The following is a 14,936-nucleotide window of genomic DNA, read 5'->3' on the forward strand; positions in this document are numbered from 1 at the left end:
AACTAGTCCACACTTTCCTTGCTCTGCCATGCTGCTTCTACTGCCTCATGACGCCTGCTTTCTGTCTTCTCTCGCGCTGTTTCTACACTCCCAGAAACCAGCTCTCTCTGTGCATCTCACAGTCAGAGGCCCAGAGCTTTCAGCCAAGGCTGTGGCACAGCCCACAAATAACTGTCCTGGGCCCAGGCGTCCTCATTTACTCTGTTCAGTAGTGGGCAGAAAGGGATGGTCACTAGGTCAGCTTTGCACAGAGAAGCCTTGGGTATGGCAGCCATGTGGTAGACCTCCTTGAAGGGGCAAGGGGCTGGCAGGGCCCTGGTGTGACCCAGGAGGTCCCAACTCATTGGAGGGGATCAGGCCTTGCCCCTGAAGCACCCATTATACTGGTGTCTGGAGCCCCAGCCTCACCGGAGGGTTTTAGGGGGAAGATCCCTGAGCGATAAGGACAGCCAAGCCCCTGGCTGAGCTCTGGGAGCACAAGGTGAGTGTGACATGGCTTGGCCCTCCAGGAGCTTGGGGCCTGGAGGGGACAATCACACCCATACGCGCAAACTTCAACATAAGTAAGGACAGAGCAGATCCTCAGGGCACTGGAGAGGAACGTGGCTGCCCTATATTGACTAGGGGACGAGGGAGTAAGGCTTCGAGAGGAGGGGCGCTGAGCTGGCTGTGCAGAGAAGGGGAGGGCATGCTGGTGGAAGGGAAGTGGGTTCAGAAAAGCAAGTTGGAGCCAGATGGCAGAGTGAGCTGGACCACAGGACTTGCACTGTGTCCTTTTCCCGCGGTTAGGGAGCCGTAGAAGGGTAGTGAGCCAGGGGCTCAGCGGGAAGAGTCGTGCTTAGGTAATGGGTCTAGTTTTCTGCTGGGCTGACTTGAGACAGGAGGGGCTGACCCAGGTGGCCAGACCAGAGGCCGAGTCGGTGGTGCAGTAGAAGGCAGTGATACTGAGAGCTGTTGGCTCCAAATGCGACTCTGTCCTGTCACTATCTCCCCCACCAAGGGAGACCCTGGGCCCGTTTGCCCAAGCACAGCTTCTGTTTTCCCAGGGTACTCCATGTCCTCCAGCCCATCAGGAGTGAAGTCTCAACACTGTTGATGATACTCTCGGGGTCCCCTTTGTACAGGCAGATCCAGGTCATAGGGCACTGGCCATTATTCCGCCCACGCCCCAGCTTCCCAGAGGGGCCGCCCATCCAGACTGTGGGTCACTGACCCCACGTGGGAAACTCCAGTCTCTCTCATATAAGGAGCTCGAGCCAGGCCGGCAAGCTCAGCAATGGCACCTGCTCTGTGGTCCTGCCTCATCCTGGTCCTGTTCTCTGGCCTGGTGGCCTCTGGCTTCCCGAGGAGCCCCTTCCGGCCACTCGGGGTGAGTCTGCCCACTCTTCAGCATCTGGGTCTGGCAGAGGACACTATGCAGGGAAGTCCACTAAGTGGGGCCAGGAGAGGGCAGATGGCTGGGTGTTAAACAACAGGGGACAGTATTGGGCATTTGGGAGGACAGGTGATAACTGCAGTTTAAGCCTGGGCACAGCTCTTCAAACTCCCTGGGAGTGCGTTTTGACAGCACATGTACTAAAACTGCAATGATATAGAGAACGTTAGCATGGTCTCTGCGGAAGGATGATACTCAAATTCGTTAAGCGTTCCCATGGTCTTTAATTTGGGAATGGTTAGGGGTGGGGAAACCCTGGTGGTGTAGTGGTTAAGTGCTATGGCTGCTAACCAAAAGGTCAGCAGTTTGAATCCACCAGGCGCTCCTTGGGAACTCTATGGGGCAGTTCTACTCTGTCCTGTAGGGTCGCTATAAGTTGGAATCGACTCGACGGCAATGGGTTGGTTAGGGGTGATGGCTGAACAACCTGATGAACATAATGTCACCGAATCGTACCTATAAAGATTGTTGAAAGGGCCAACGCTTTGTTGCCTATACATTTACCACATTTAAAAAAAAAAAAAAAGGACTGAATCTGAAGAATAAAAATAGCATGAACCTAGGGGAAAAAAAAATCCCTAACTCCCTAGCCTCAGTTTCCCCACCTGCCAAATGGGGCAATGCACCATGAACTGTTTACCTCACAGAGGGGTTCTGAAGGTCCAAGGCTTAGACAACTACAGAAGCCTCTACAGAAGGCTGAGTTGAGCCCCGTGGGGTGCAGTGGGGGGTAGGGATGGGTTCTGGGAGGAGGCCTCAGGTTCCTGATGTCCAGGGGAAGGCAGGATGAGCTGGGGTCTGTGGGGCTGTGGGGGCAGGGGGGCAGGGAGGAAATCTGGGATCCAGTTCTTTTTGCCCTTCTCCCCGGGTAACCAGGGGCCATACCCCCATCTAAGCCTCAGTTTCCCCATCTACCCAGAGCCCTCCCTGCTCAGACATGTGGCTCTGGGAGATCCTGTGTCTAAAGACCCACCAACGTGTGTGTGTGGACTGGGCGCAGATGAGCACTGGCCCTGGCCCAGAGCAGCTCCCAGGCTATGGTGGCCTTGGCCTCAGCCTGAGCCTTGTGTTTGTCTGTTTTTGCAGAAACGGAGCCTCCCGGAAGGGGTGAGAACTTTCACCAGGGAAAGAACAGGGTGGGGCGGGGCAAAACGGAGCTGGTTGCCCAACAGCTGAAGGTGAGGGACACACACCAGTAGGTCCCTTGAAGCTGGCTGACAGCTCACAGCACCCTGCCCTGGCAGACCTCACAAGATGCAAGACCCCCATGAAAAAGAGCCATAGAACTATGCCTGCTGGGACCTCGCGGGGCAGCCCTTCCACCGTCATCTCTTCCTTCCATTTACCGGGCACTTGCTGGCACCTAGGCCTGTACTTGGGGCTGGGGACATACAGTGAAGTGGTCCCATCACACCCTCTTTATATCCATGTTTAACCCAGATGTCTCCCCAGAGCCTCCCTTGATCCACTGCCCTATTGGAAGGAGGGTCTCTGGGGCCACTAAGGCCCTCCCCAAGGCACTCATTTCCTACAGGAGATAAGGGCCTGTTTGGGTGACAGGATCTGGCAATTATCAAGTGACACAGGATACAGGGGGCAGAGGGAGGGTAGACTCTAAGAATGTGATTTGAAGCTGAGGCATGAAAGATGAGCAGAGGAGCCAGGAGGTGCTCCAGGTGTAAAAGGCTGAAAGCAGTTTACAAGGGGTGGGTGGGGCTGGAGCGGGGGATGAGCTAGGGAGACAGGACTCACCCAAGAATCTTGGAGCGTGGCAAAGAGTGGGAACTCTGTCCTGAGGGTGATGGGGAGCCCCAGGAGGGCTGTAAGCAGGAGGGGGACAGGGTCCAGTTGGGGTTTTTAGGCGCCCTCTCACTGGCTAAAGCTGCGTGAAAGCAAGTTACAAAGTAAAGGAGCAGAAAAATCATCCGTTGTCTGTAAGGCTGAGGAAACCACCCAGGCTTCTGACTTGGGCGACTGGGAGAATGGAGGGGCTTTAGAACCTGCACAGGGCAGTGTGTGAGGGGTGTGGCCAGGCTAAAGACCTAGTTCCGTGGTGACCACCATCCACCTCTCCCGAAGGTGGTCGATGGCATCGAAGTCTACAGCACCAAGATCAGCTGCACGGTGACGTCTCGCTTTGCTCACAATGTCGTCACCACAAGGGCCGTTAACCGCGCAGAAAAGGCCAAGGAGGTTTCCTTTGACGTGGAGCTGCCCAAGACAGCCTTCATCACCAACTTCACCTTGTGAGGGTCACCATGGCTGCTGGTTCTCGGCTTGGGGAGGGAGGTCTGGCCCTGTGTGATCCCACAATGCTCTTTCCTTACAGGACCATTGATGGTGTTACCTACCCTGGGAATGTCAAAGAGAAGGAAGTCGCCAAGAAGCAGTATGAAAAGGCCGTGTCCCAGGGCAAGACAGCTGGTTTGGTCAAGTAAGTCTAGGCCTTGGAGAGAACAGCTGGGTTGCACAGGTCCTCAAAGATGTAAGCAACAACAGCTATTATTACCATTATCATTGTAGCAAAATGTGCCAGTATTTCTTACATTATCCCATTTTGAAGTTGAGGCAACTGAGGCTCAGAGAGGTTAGGCGGGACCTGAATCTAGGGTCCAGGAAGGGTGGGCTTCTGCAGGCTGTAGGGCAGTCACTGTCTTACACCCCGATTCAGGGCCTCTGGCAGGAAGCTGGAGAAATTCACAGTTTCAGTCAACGTGGCTGCAGGCAGTAAGGTTACCTTTGAGTTAACCTACGAGGAGCTGCTGAAGAGACACAAGGGCAAGTACGAGATGTACCTCAAGGTCCAGCCCAAGCAACTGGTCAAGCACTTTGAGGTAATCAATCACTTCTGCATTCCCTGTAGGACTCAGGGGGGCTGAAACGGCAGGGAGGTATGGAGAAGAGTCCATTGGGATAAACTCAGAACAGGGTCAAGAATGCAAAAGTCAGGGCCCCACCACTTGGCTGAGGCAGCTTGGGGGACTCACAGTGGTTCCAGCCACAGCAGCTGGGAGCCAAGGAGAGAGGCTGGGCTGGATCTGGTAGACCCAGGTTTGGTGCTGGGCCCTTGGGGCAACGTCACAACATCACGAAGTGTCTCTGTAATACTCCTAACTGAGTATGTGGGTGTTTTACTTACATAAAAGCTGAAAGCCAAAGGAAACACTTTAGTGGTGGAATTTTGCGCACCAGATGGCAGGTGATGAACACATTTTGGGGTCAGAATACCTTCCACAAGCCCCTATGGTCATTTCTCTGGTAGGAGACACCAGGCTTGGTCCTCACAGATTTGTCCTAGAGGCTGGACCCTGCACTGTCACTGAACCCAACTCCTTTTGGCTGTTTCAGATTGAGGCAGACATCTTTGAGCCCCAGGGCATCAGCATGCTGGACGCTGAGGCCTCCTTCATCACCAATGACCTTCTGGGCAGTGCCCTCACCAAGTCCTTCTCAGGGAAAAAGGTGACATAGATCCCTTTCGGGTCTAGGGGGCCAGGGGACAGAAACGTTGACCCCAGTAAGACAAGCCTGCACCCCAGAGCTTAACTGTTGCAAGTGTGTATGTGTGTGTTTGTGGGGTGGGGAGTGATAGAAATAAACCTGCAACCATCACCTCTCTCCTGGATTGAAGAGGAGACGCTAAAGGCAGGGGGCTGCTGACAACGACCTGCCTGAGGAATTGGGGTCTCACCTGCACTGGTGGGGACAGGGGGAACCATCTCTAAAGCTTGGTCTCATTTCATCTAGGGAGGTGGGAACTGAGGCCAGAAACAGTCGCTTAGCTCTTCTGATTGACACTGAGAGGTGAAGGGTTGAAGAGGACTTCATTCTTGATGCTGGGCAGTTTTGACTCCAATCCCCAAAGCCCCCAGCTATTCCAGGATCTTTGCTGGCAGTGAGTGCCAGATGAATAAATGTTTATAGAAGCATTACACAAACAACAAACCTTGGTCATTCTGGGCTTGCAGAGCAAGGCCCAAGGAGCACACACTCAGAGAGTTGCTTGGTTTCTGCAGGGCAGTGCCCTTGCCCCAGGCACTCCTCTCTGCCTCTGCCATCCTCTGCCACCCCCTCCCCCTCCTCTTGGTACCGGCACTCCAACATCAAACATGCAATACCACCCAACATGGGGTTCCTTTGTTAGGATGCAAAGCTCCCTTCCCTAGGTGGCTTCTCAGTGCTGAGCTCTGACATAGGATGAACTACAGGACTTGTGGGGCCAGTGAAAAGGAGGAGATAAAAGGGTGAACCAGACGAGGCTCCTGCCCTTCAAGGAGCCCCTGATTTCCAAGAGAGGTGTTCAGGAAGGCTGGAGAGTGGTGAACAGCAGTGTCCACTGGGTCCAGGGAGCCAGAGACCAAGCCAAATGTTGGGCAGGACTACCCATGCCTCCAGCTCTTGCCAGTCGCTGCCCACCTGAGAGCGCCCCTCTATGAGGCATAGTCCTCATATGCCCCGGGATGGGTCTGCCAGTGGACAGGGCTCTGGCCAAGCTAAACAAAGCCATCTGCCTCGCTCCCTCCCTCAGGGCCGTGTGTCCTTCAAGCCCAGCTTAGAGCAACAGCGTTCATGCCCAACCTGTGCAGATTCCCTTCTCAACGGGGATTTCACCATCACCTACGACGTGAACCGAGAGTCTCCAGCCAATGTACAGGTACCTGGTGTAGGGCTGGTAAATTTACCATCATGGCGAGGTGAGGGCTGGTGTGGGGAGGGGTGCAGCTTCACCTAGTCCCATCGCCCTTGACCCTCAGCTCTAGCTGAGCTATCCTGTAAGACGTGGGACAGCAGACAGTCCAGAGCCTCTGTGTGGCACCCCATGGAGGGTGGACAAGGAACATCTTTTTCTTGGGCTGGTAAATGTCTGGCTTCTATTTGCAAGAGTAGTCAAGGTGATGTCGCCATGGCCTCCAATCTCCCTCTCATCTTTCCAGATAGTCAATGGCTATTTTGTGCACTTCTTTGCACCTCAAGGCCTTCCAGCTGTGCCTAAGAATGTGGTCTTTGTGATTGATATCAGCGGCTCCATGACCGGCCGGAAAATACAGCAGGTGCTCTTCTGGGTGCAAGTGGCAGAAGGGAACAGAGGAAAAGTTGTTTTTTTTTTTCTTTAAAGTGGAAAAAAGCTGATATTTCTGCTGAAAGAGTAGGAAGGGAGACAAGATCTTTAACTCACAAAGCATCTGCCCTCTTTTGTGAGAGGCTGAGGCCTGGGTCAGTGGTACAGATGGCACCGCCGGGCTCCCCACCTCGGGCTGGGAGGAGATGTCACTCAGTTGAGCTCTCCCAGCTTCTTGTCTGCTATCTCTGTCTTTCCCAGACAAGGGAGGCCCTCCTCAGAATCCTGGGGGATGTGAAGGAGAATGACTACCTGAATTTCATCCTGTTCAGTAGTGATGTGACCACCTGGAAAGACAGCTTAGTCCAAGCCACTCCCGAGAACCTCCAGGAGGCCAGAGCGTTTGTGAGAAACATTCACAGTGGTGGAAGTAAGAGCAGGAAGGAGAGCAGACAAGTGTCCTGCTGGCTTCTCTCTCTGCCCTGAGCAGCCTGTCTCCCTCTTGCCTGGGGGCAGAGACTCTTGGTCTGCAGACACTGGCTGGGGGTAGAGGCAGGGGTGAGGGTCCTCAGGCTTGAAGGAGGACTTCCGGGTGTCTCCTGTGGGTCTAGGGAAATATTCCCTCTGTTCCTAACCCATTGTCCTGGTGCTCCACTAGTTCCACAAAGATAAGGCCCCCAAAGGACTGATTTCCCGACTGCCCCCACTCCAGCATCCTTGCACCCTGGCACCCTGAGGACTCTCCCATGGTGCCGTCTGTCTGTCTGTGTCCTAGTGACCAACATAAATGACGGGCTGCTGAGGGCCATCAGTATGCTGAACAAGGCCCGGGAAGAGCATAAGATCCCAGAGAGAAGCACTTCCATCGTCATAATGCTGACCGATGGGGACGCCAATGTAGGTGAGAGTGGCAGGTGTGGCAGGTGAGAGTGTATGCTACTCCTGGCTCTGTGGCCTGCTCACTGCGAGACCTTGGGTGGCCCTTCCTGGGTCTCCCATGGCCTCCCAGCCCCTGCTGGGGCTCCCCATCGTCTGCCCTGACAAGGGCTCCTGGTTAGGGCTCCAGCAACTCTGCGCCTATCAGGGCTGTGGCTGGAGCGCGAGCTCGCCTTCTCCCGCAGGTGAAAGCAGACCTGAAAAGATCCAAGAAAACGTGCGGAATGCCATCAGCGGCAAGTTCCCCTTGTATAACTTGGGCTTTGGCAATAATCTGAATTACAACTTCCTGGAGAGTATGGCCCTGGAGAACCATGGGCTTGCCCGGCGCATTTATGAGGATTCCGATGCCGACTTGCAGTTGCAGGTACAACTTGTCTTGCACACCTCCAGGAACGAAGAGCTCACCACCACCCCCGGCAGCTGTTTCTGGTGTGACAATTTCAGTTATTAGAAAGAGCTTCCTCTTGGGTTGAAATCTGCCTCTGGCTACCTCTTCTTTTTTTTTTTTTTTTTTAAATATTTTACTATGTTTAAGGTGAAAGTTTACACAGCAAACTAGGTTCCCATTTAACAATTTTTATACAAATTGTTCCATGAAATTGGTAACATTTTTCATAAAGTGTCAACACTCTCATTGTTTTCATTCTGTTTGCTCTGTTTCCATTAATTCAGTTTCCCTGCCCCTCCTTAGCTTCTCATCTTTGTTTTAGGGTAAATGTTGACCATTTGGTCTCATATGGTCAATTATTTAAGGGCGCACAGTACTCGAGGGTGATGCTGTTTTGTAAGTCAATCCATTATTCGGACAAAAAGTGACTCTGGCGACCTCTTCTTCATCTATCATGACCTGATTTTGTTCTCAGACTACACAGAACAGAACCGTTTCCTCCATAGAACTGCCGGATCGAATACAGGCCATCTAACTACATTTGAATCTCTGATGAGCAATGAGTCCTCCAGGGCTCCTGATTTTCACTTCTACGTGGTCTTTTGGTTTGTGGGAGCCCCCACCCCAGGTAGAGATTGGCAGACTCCCCGGCCCACAGCAGCATCAGTGGGAGCCTGCCTGTCCCTGTCTTCTCCATACCTGCCCTGGTGGCCTGAGGTGACCAAGTCCCATTTCTGGACCCCAGGGCTTTTACGAGGAAGTGGCCAACCCACTGCTTACCAAGGTGGAGGTGGACTACCCTGAGAACGCCATCCTGGACCTCACCCAGAACAGCTACCAGCACTTCTATGACGGCTCTGAGATCGTGGTGGCTGGGCGCCTGCTGGATGAGGACCTGAATAGCTTTAAGGCAGACGTGAAGGGCCATGGGGTGAGCTGGGCCAGGCCCAGATGTGTACTGGGGGTGGGAAGGCTGTGCATGGCTGGGCTCCTGCCCCCTAGCTGACAGTCCTGGAACCTGAGCCACTTGGCTTCAGGACTCAAGCCCATGACCCCCTCCCCGCTGCCCTGCTCCCTCCCTCTGGCTCTAGGCCACCAATGACCTGACCTTCACAGAAGAAGTGGATGTGAAGGAGATGGAGAAGGCCCTGAAGGAGCAGGAGTACATTTTTGGGAACTACATCGAGCGGCTCTGGGCCTACCTCACCATTGAGCAGTTGCTGGATAAACGGTGACCATTTCCCTCTCACACTGCCAGGCCCATGCCTGAGGCCCCAGTAGTGCCCCAGCGCCTGCCTGTGCCTGCCCCTCTGCTGCCTATGCTCTGGGGGAGCCAAGAGCACCAGGACTCCCTGCACTCTGGGAAATGTACCCCACCCCCAGTCCCACCCGTTGTGCCCTCTTCCTGGCCCAGCCCCAGCAAGTATATTTTAGAAGCAGAGCAGTCTGTAAGGCTCCACTACTGATCCGTCATCCCAGGGCTCAAGTGGGCAAACGCTGCCAAGGCCAGCAGCTGGGAGCCCCTCAAGAGCAGGGCGGGCCTCAGCACTCTGTTCCCACATCAGCATGGGCCTGCAGTGACAGGAGACTAAACAGAACTGAAGGCTGGCATTCAGACCCAGCTCCCCAAGAGGGCAGAGCTTGCAGCCCATTCAAGAGGGGAGAAGACACCTTTAGTTTAGGTGGGATAAGACTTTAAACCCCTGGCACATGGATGTCATCATGAGGGATTGCTGTTAGTGGTCATTAAAAGGCCCTTATGTTTGATAGGGGGCAAAAATGAGACCCGGAGAGGGACTGGGGCGTGGCTCCACTGAGCTGGTGAACCAGTGTTTTCTGTGGGCTCTGCCCTGGGGGACGCCACTGTAGGGAGGTGGAGATGGGGTTCCTAGCCTGGTCTGGAAGCCAGGACAGGGGAAGGCAGGCAGGGAGCTGTTCTCCAGGCTGACCCTCCCCACTGGCCCCTCCTTACAGCAAGAATGCCTATGGCGAGGAGAAGGAGAACCTCACGGCCCAGGCCCTGGACCTGTCTCTCAAGTACCATTTCGTGACTCCATTGACCTCCATGGTAGTGACCAAGCCCGAGGACAGTGAGGACCAGACGGCCATCGCCGACAAGCCTGGGGAAGGTAGGCAGGAAGAGTAGAGGCCAGAGCAGGGAGGCCTCCCTCTAGGACACCGGGCCCTGGGTGCCAGAAGAGAAGTGTGGCCAGGTGTGGGCCAGGCTGGAGAGACCCAGACATGCTGAAGAGGGCCAGGTCCAGGTGGCATCCAAAGGAAAACTGGCCAAGGGCTTGGGAGGGTGGTGCAGAGAGAGTGAGGTGGTCAGCATGGACAGTGGAGTGTGGAGTAAGAACCTCTGGGTCTCTACAGGACTGTAGGGGGGCATGCTGCCCAGGAGCCATTTCAAGGAAAGGTACTTAGACTGCAGTATGGAAGGGCTTAGTTAGACTAGAAGAAGCATTTCTAGCCTGAAAGTCAGTCCTGGAGCAGGCTACCAGGTACCTGGGGATTGTGAGAGAAAGAGGCCCTGGGAGCTGGAGCCTGGGACCAGGCCTGCTCAACCAGACCTTCCTACTTGACAGGGGAGTCCTGAGTGCCTACTATGACTTGACACGGGTGGGCCATAGGAGTGGTGTTAGGAGGCATGGGAGGCACAAGAGCTGGGCCAGGCCAGGCCTCTGGCCGCCAGGAGCTCCCGATTCCAGGGGAGACATGGTGGGGGCCCAGCTGGCTGCTGGGGAGGTCTGTGGCCTGGGGCTGGGTTGCAGTGAGCTCCAGCCGCTGTTCAGGCTGCTCCCATCACTTTCATTGACTCGGACACTAGTGGATTTCAACTTCTAACACTTTTCTCTTTTTCCTTCCCTATTGTGCCTAAAGATGCAGAAGGTAAGCTTCAGCCTGCGGCTGGCTGGGCATCATGGGAGGTAGACAAGAGAGAAGGGCGGGGCGGGGGGGGCTTTCCAAGTAAGCTGGGAATGCCCCATGCAGGGAGAGGCATCCAGGACACTTGGGCTCTAGCCCCAGTTCTACTGCCAACTCACCAGCGACCTTGGGGCAGGTGCCACCGCTCTGTGCACATCAGGGGCCCCATCAGTTGAATAAGTGTGGCTCCCTCTGCCTGAGGGGAGACAGTATAAGAACGCTCTGTGACTTGTAAAAATTAGCAACTTACTAGATGCTAGACACTTATACCCAATTAATCCCACAGGAACCCTCCAAGGGGGTCCTCTTACGAGCCCCATTTTATAGGGAAGAAACTGAGGCATGGAGTAAAGTCAGTTTGCTCAAGGCTGCAGTCAGTAGATGGCAGAGCTGGGACTAGGGACTAGGCAGCCTGGCTCCAGTGCCCATGGTGGTAATCACAGCGCTCTGTACCTTCTCATCATAAAATTTTTTTTTTTTTTTTTAACCCTCCGAAGTCAACCACCACCAGGCAGAGCCTCCCCAGCCCTACGTGTCTTCTCCGCCTCTGTCTCTAAGGGAGTGTCCCGTCCAAGCAGCACACTTGGACTGGGTCACTGTTTTCCCCTCACAGCAGTCCTGTCAAATGTACAGCCAGTGGTGTGTGTGTGTGTGGCTGCATGTGTGTGCATGTGCGCACATGTGTGTGCGTGTGTGCATGCGTGTGTGTATACATGTTTGTGGGTGGGTGGGTGTTTTACTCCCAAGGAGCAATAGATAGCAATGACCCACACCACACTCTAGTGGAGGGAGGCAGGGATTTGGGGTGAGGAAGATATCTGCAATGAGCATCAATCATGAGAAAAAGCTGATGGCTTCATGGCTTGCATTTTAGCCACATCAAAAGGCCCTGTCCCTAACATTAAAAGTACACTCTTATTGTCACCATTCCTGTAAAGGTGTTCCCTGGGCATGCCCCCCATTTCTAAAATCTTAATCTGCCAGCATTGGGCCCCCTGGAGACTGGTGGCTCCCAGACAGGCAGGAGGCATGGAGTTGGGGAGAAGGAAACCCTGGACCCCACTCAGGTTGCCCTTTGGCTTCTTTTCAGCCAGGTCTGTGGCCCCCTCCCTGGCCTATCTGAGTGAGTATCTGCTGCCTGCCGCAGCTCCCACTGCCCCCTGCCTGCAGCTTGGCCCTGCCCCGTTCACCTTTAGGGTCTTGCCTGAATCAGCTCTCCGGAACAGACAGACAACTGGGTATCTCGAGGAGAGGTCGGAGGGCAGGAGCATTTGGGAGCAGGAAGGGGGAACTGGGTGGGGGTTCTGGTCCTTCTCAGGGCTGCTTGTTCAACTCAGCCCCTCTCCTCATTTGTGTCCACAGCCAACTACCAGCCTCCGCAAACACCCTACTACTATGGTGAGTGCCCTGGCTGACCCTGGGGCTAGGCACAGGATCCTGAGCACAGCACCTCCTGCTTGTCTGGGAGTCTACCCCGCAGGGCCCCAGAGGCAAGGGGAGGCCTCAGGTACAGTGAGAGGCACCTGGAGCCAGCCCCTTCTCTGATGTGCCCTCAGTGGACGGGGACCCCCACTTCATCATCCAAGTTTCAGAGAAAGATGATGCTATTTGCTTCAACATCGATGAAGACCCAGGCACGGTGCTGCGTCTCATCCAGGACCCAGTCACAGGTGGGCCACATGGACTAGTCCTCACTCTGCTCAGTGATGCACCCATCTTCATGAGCACAGTGCACCCTTCCCTGGCGGAGGGTGGCGGGGGGAGGGCTGCCCAGAGCCACAGTCTCCTGAAGTCCCCCAGGTGCCAGTGGTGTTGGAGAGATGGTTAGAGTTAAGGGCAGCCTGGGCCTGGGGTCTTTTCTCTAAAAGTTTTTCTCCCTGACCCAGCCAAGGGTCAGGTCCACAACGTGGGCCCTCAGCAGCCAGCATGGCCCAGGCGTGTCCAGGGACAGACAGTGCTGGCCTATAAAGTCCTGCTCTCTCCTTGGGCCCTCACTCTGCTACCCCTCAGCAGGCCTGTCTGAAGGGAAAGCCATGTTCCTAAATGGCAGCTTGGACTCAGATGATCTCCTTGGTTTGCCCCTGCCCTGTCCCCCTGGCAGGCCTCACGGTTAATGGGCAGATCACTGGGGACAAGATAGCCAGCCCTGACTCCCAGACCAGGAAGACTTACTTTGGAAAACTGGGGATTGCCAATGCTCTGATGGATCTCCGGATTGAGGTGACAACAGAGAAGATCACCCTGTGGAATGGGGCTGTGCAGAGCACTTTCAGCTGGTTGGACACAGTCACAATCACACAGGATGGGTAAGGTCCCTTGACTAGGTCTCTGAGGGGTGCTACAGCAGAAGGGGCTAAAAAGGCTCTTGAAGGACTTGGATAAATTCCAGGACAGAAGACCTACAGAGATCACAGGAGAGACTGGTGGTCTTGGAGTTCAGTCCCCTGACCTGGGAAGGGTGACCTTGGTGGCCTCCAATGCAGGGCCTGTCAGAGCCAGAACTGGAACTTGACAGATTGTAGGACTGACCTTGAGGGAAGGGTGCTTAGATGAAAGGTAATAACCTGGCAATTGGATAATAAGGATAATTCCCATTCCCATCTTCTCTGGCTAAACTAGTTAGTTCTCAAGCTCCTCAGCCTACCCTGTCTCCAGATCCCCAGAATCTGATGGGCAACACAGGAATGTTACCTTCAGTGAGGCTCAGAGAGGGAGTGGAACTTGCCCAAGGTCACATAGGAAGTTACTGGCTGAGCTAGGGCTGAACCCTAGGCCTCTGGACTCCCAGGACAGCCTCCTCCTCTGCTTACAGAGAGGAATAAGGATCCACTCAGTGGAAGGCTTGGACAACATGTGTAGGCATCTTCTCTCTCACACCCCTAAAGTTGTTTCTGGAGTCTGTGCACTCCTAAGAGCCATGTACAGGGAAGGTTCTGGTGAGACATGCTTCAATTACATGTTCAGTGTTGTAGGCCTTGGGCCCCATGGCCACCTGCTGATCTCCTCTTCTCTCCCAGGCTGTCTGTGACAATCAACAGGAAGAAGAACATGGCAGTATCCTTTGGAGATGGGGTTACCTTTGTGGTCATCCTGCACCAGGTGTGGAAGAAACATCCTGACCACCATGACTTTCTGGGCTTCTACGTGGTGGACAGTCACCGGATGTCAGTGCAGACACATGGGCTGCTTGGTATGGACTGTTCAGGCTGCAGGCTGTTCAGGCTATGTGGTACCTTGTACCCAATACACAACCCAGTCTTTGCACCAACCCTGAAAGGCCAGCTAGAGGCTGACAGCGTGAATGTTTTTATTCCCAGGACAATTCTTCCACCCCTTTGACTTTAAAGTGTCTGACGTCCACCCAGGCCCTGACCCCACAAAGCCAATTGCCACAATGGTGGTAAAGAACCATCAGCTGACAGTCACCAGGTGAGGGGGCTCCTCTGACCCTGCCCAGTAACAAGACAGAAGAAGGAAAGAGCCCTCTCTGAGCAGGCATATTTGTCTGGTGGGCTCTTATCTTCTGTAGGGTGCCCTTGTTTTTCTCTGGGGTCTCGGTCCCCTTTAAGCCCCTCCTATTTAAGGAAAAGGCCAAACTTGGCCACTTAGAAAGAATAATCATGTGACTCTCATTCTTGACCAAAGACTTCTGGGTTCTCAGAATTGCCAACTTCACGTTCTTTTTAACCTTAGATCCATGATATTAGCAGCCATCTTGCCCACCCTGTGTAACAGTATCTGTCTCCTTTCTCCCAGAGGCTCCCAGAAAGACTACAGGAAGGATGCCAGCATCGGCACAAAGGTCGTCTGCTGGTTTGTCCACAACAACGGGGAAGGGCTGATTGATGGTGTCCACACCGATTACATCATCCCCAGCCTGTTCTAAATAAAAATGCCAGCTCCTGCTGAGAACAGCTAGTCCAGGTTGACTAGCGTCAAGAATAGGGGCACAGAGCAGGGCTGGCAGGAGGAGCTGGAACAATAAAGCTTGAGGTGAAAACCAGACAGCTGCCAGCCTCTGCATCCATATATGGGCCCCTGCTCCAGGGAATGGATACCTAGGACCTGAGGCAGCTCAGATGAGGGGATGGCTGGTAGAAAGACAACTTCCTGGTCCTCTCCATCTATGCAACTGAAAGACGGGGTTGGTTGAGGCGGCACATCAGGGTGTCAAATGTATGATGGTTTGG

At 54.3% G+C, this 14,936-nt stretch overlaps 1 protein-coding gene and 1 non-coding gene across 11 annotated transcripts; both read left to right on the forward strand.

Moving 5' to 3' along the window:
* Positions 1-1,276: 1,276 nt before the first annotated feature.
* On the forward strand, positions 1,277-14,632 carry ITIH3 (inter-alpha-trypsin inhibitor heavy chain 3). Of its 10 annotated transcripts, none has more exons than XM_049862329.1 (22): positions 1,277-1,369; positions 2,522-2,542; positions 3,515-3,681; positions 3,765-3,869; positions 4,107-4,269; positions 4,784-4,897; positions 5,964-6,089; positions 6,370-6,486; positions 6,756-6,924; positions 7,270-7,395; positions 7,616-7,797; positions 8,567-8,752; positions 8,913-9,052; positions 9,796-9,950; positions 10,702-10,710; positions 11,837-11,869; positions 12,109-12,144; positions 12,303-12,416; positions 12,848-13,052; positions 13,719-13,936; positions 14,064-14,175; positions 14,503-14,632. In XM_049862329.1, exons 1-22 carry the CDS (start codon positions 1,277-1,279, stop codon positions 14,630-14,632), a joined length of 2,721 nt encoding a protein of 906 aa, XP_049718286.1. The 10 variants fall into 10 exon arrangements, with proteins under 10 accessions (XP_049718286.1, XP_049718289.1, XP_049718287.1 ...); XM_049862332.1 differs by having other exon boundaries at positions 13,764-13,936; XM_049862330.1 differs by lacking the exon at positions 10,702-10,710 and having other exon boundaries at positions 9,796-9,963; positions 11,841-11,869; positions 13,764-13,936.
* LOC126064456 (U6 spliceosomal RNA) lies at positions 1,554-1,658 on the forward strand. The gene has a single exon (XR_007514530.1). It is a non-coding gene; the product is annotated as a U6 spliceosomal RNA (small nuclear RNA).
* Positions 14,633-14,936: the final 304 nt, after the last annotated feature.

The sequence above is a fragment of the Elephas maximus genome, chromosome 20 (genome assembly GCF_024166365.1).
Source record: "Elephas maximus indicus isolate mEleMax1 chromosome 20, mEleMax1 primary haplotype, whole genome shotgun sequence".
Taxonomy (NCBI): domain Eukaryota; kingdom Metazoa; phylum Chordata; class Mammalia; order Proboscidea; family Elephantidae; genus Elephas; species Elephas maximus.

Bases quoted from the DNA above. Each gene is read 5' to 3' on its own strand.
- ITIH3 (XM_049862329.1), top strand. From the start codon at position 1,277: ATGGCACCTGCTCTGTGGTCCTGCCTCATCCTGGTCCTGTTCTCTGGC. The intron at 3,870-4,106 runs GTAAGTCTAGGC...ACCCCGATTCAG, and splicing joins AAGACAGCTGGTTTGGTCAA to GGCCTCTGGCAGGAAGCTGG. The intron at 6,487-6,755 runs GTGCTCTTCTGG...TGTCTTTCCCAG, and splicing joins CCGGCCGGAAAATACAGCAG to ACAAGGGAGGCCCTCCTCAG.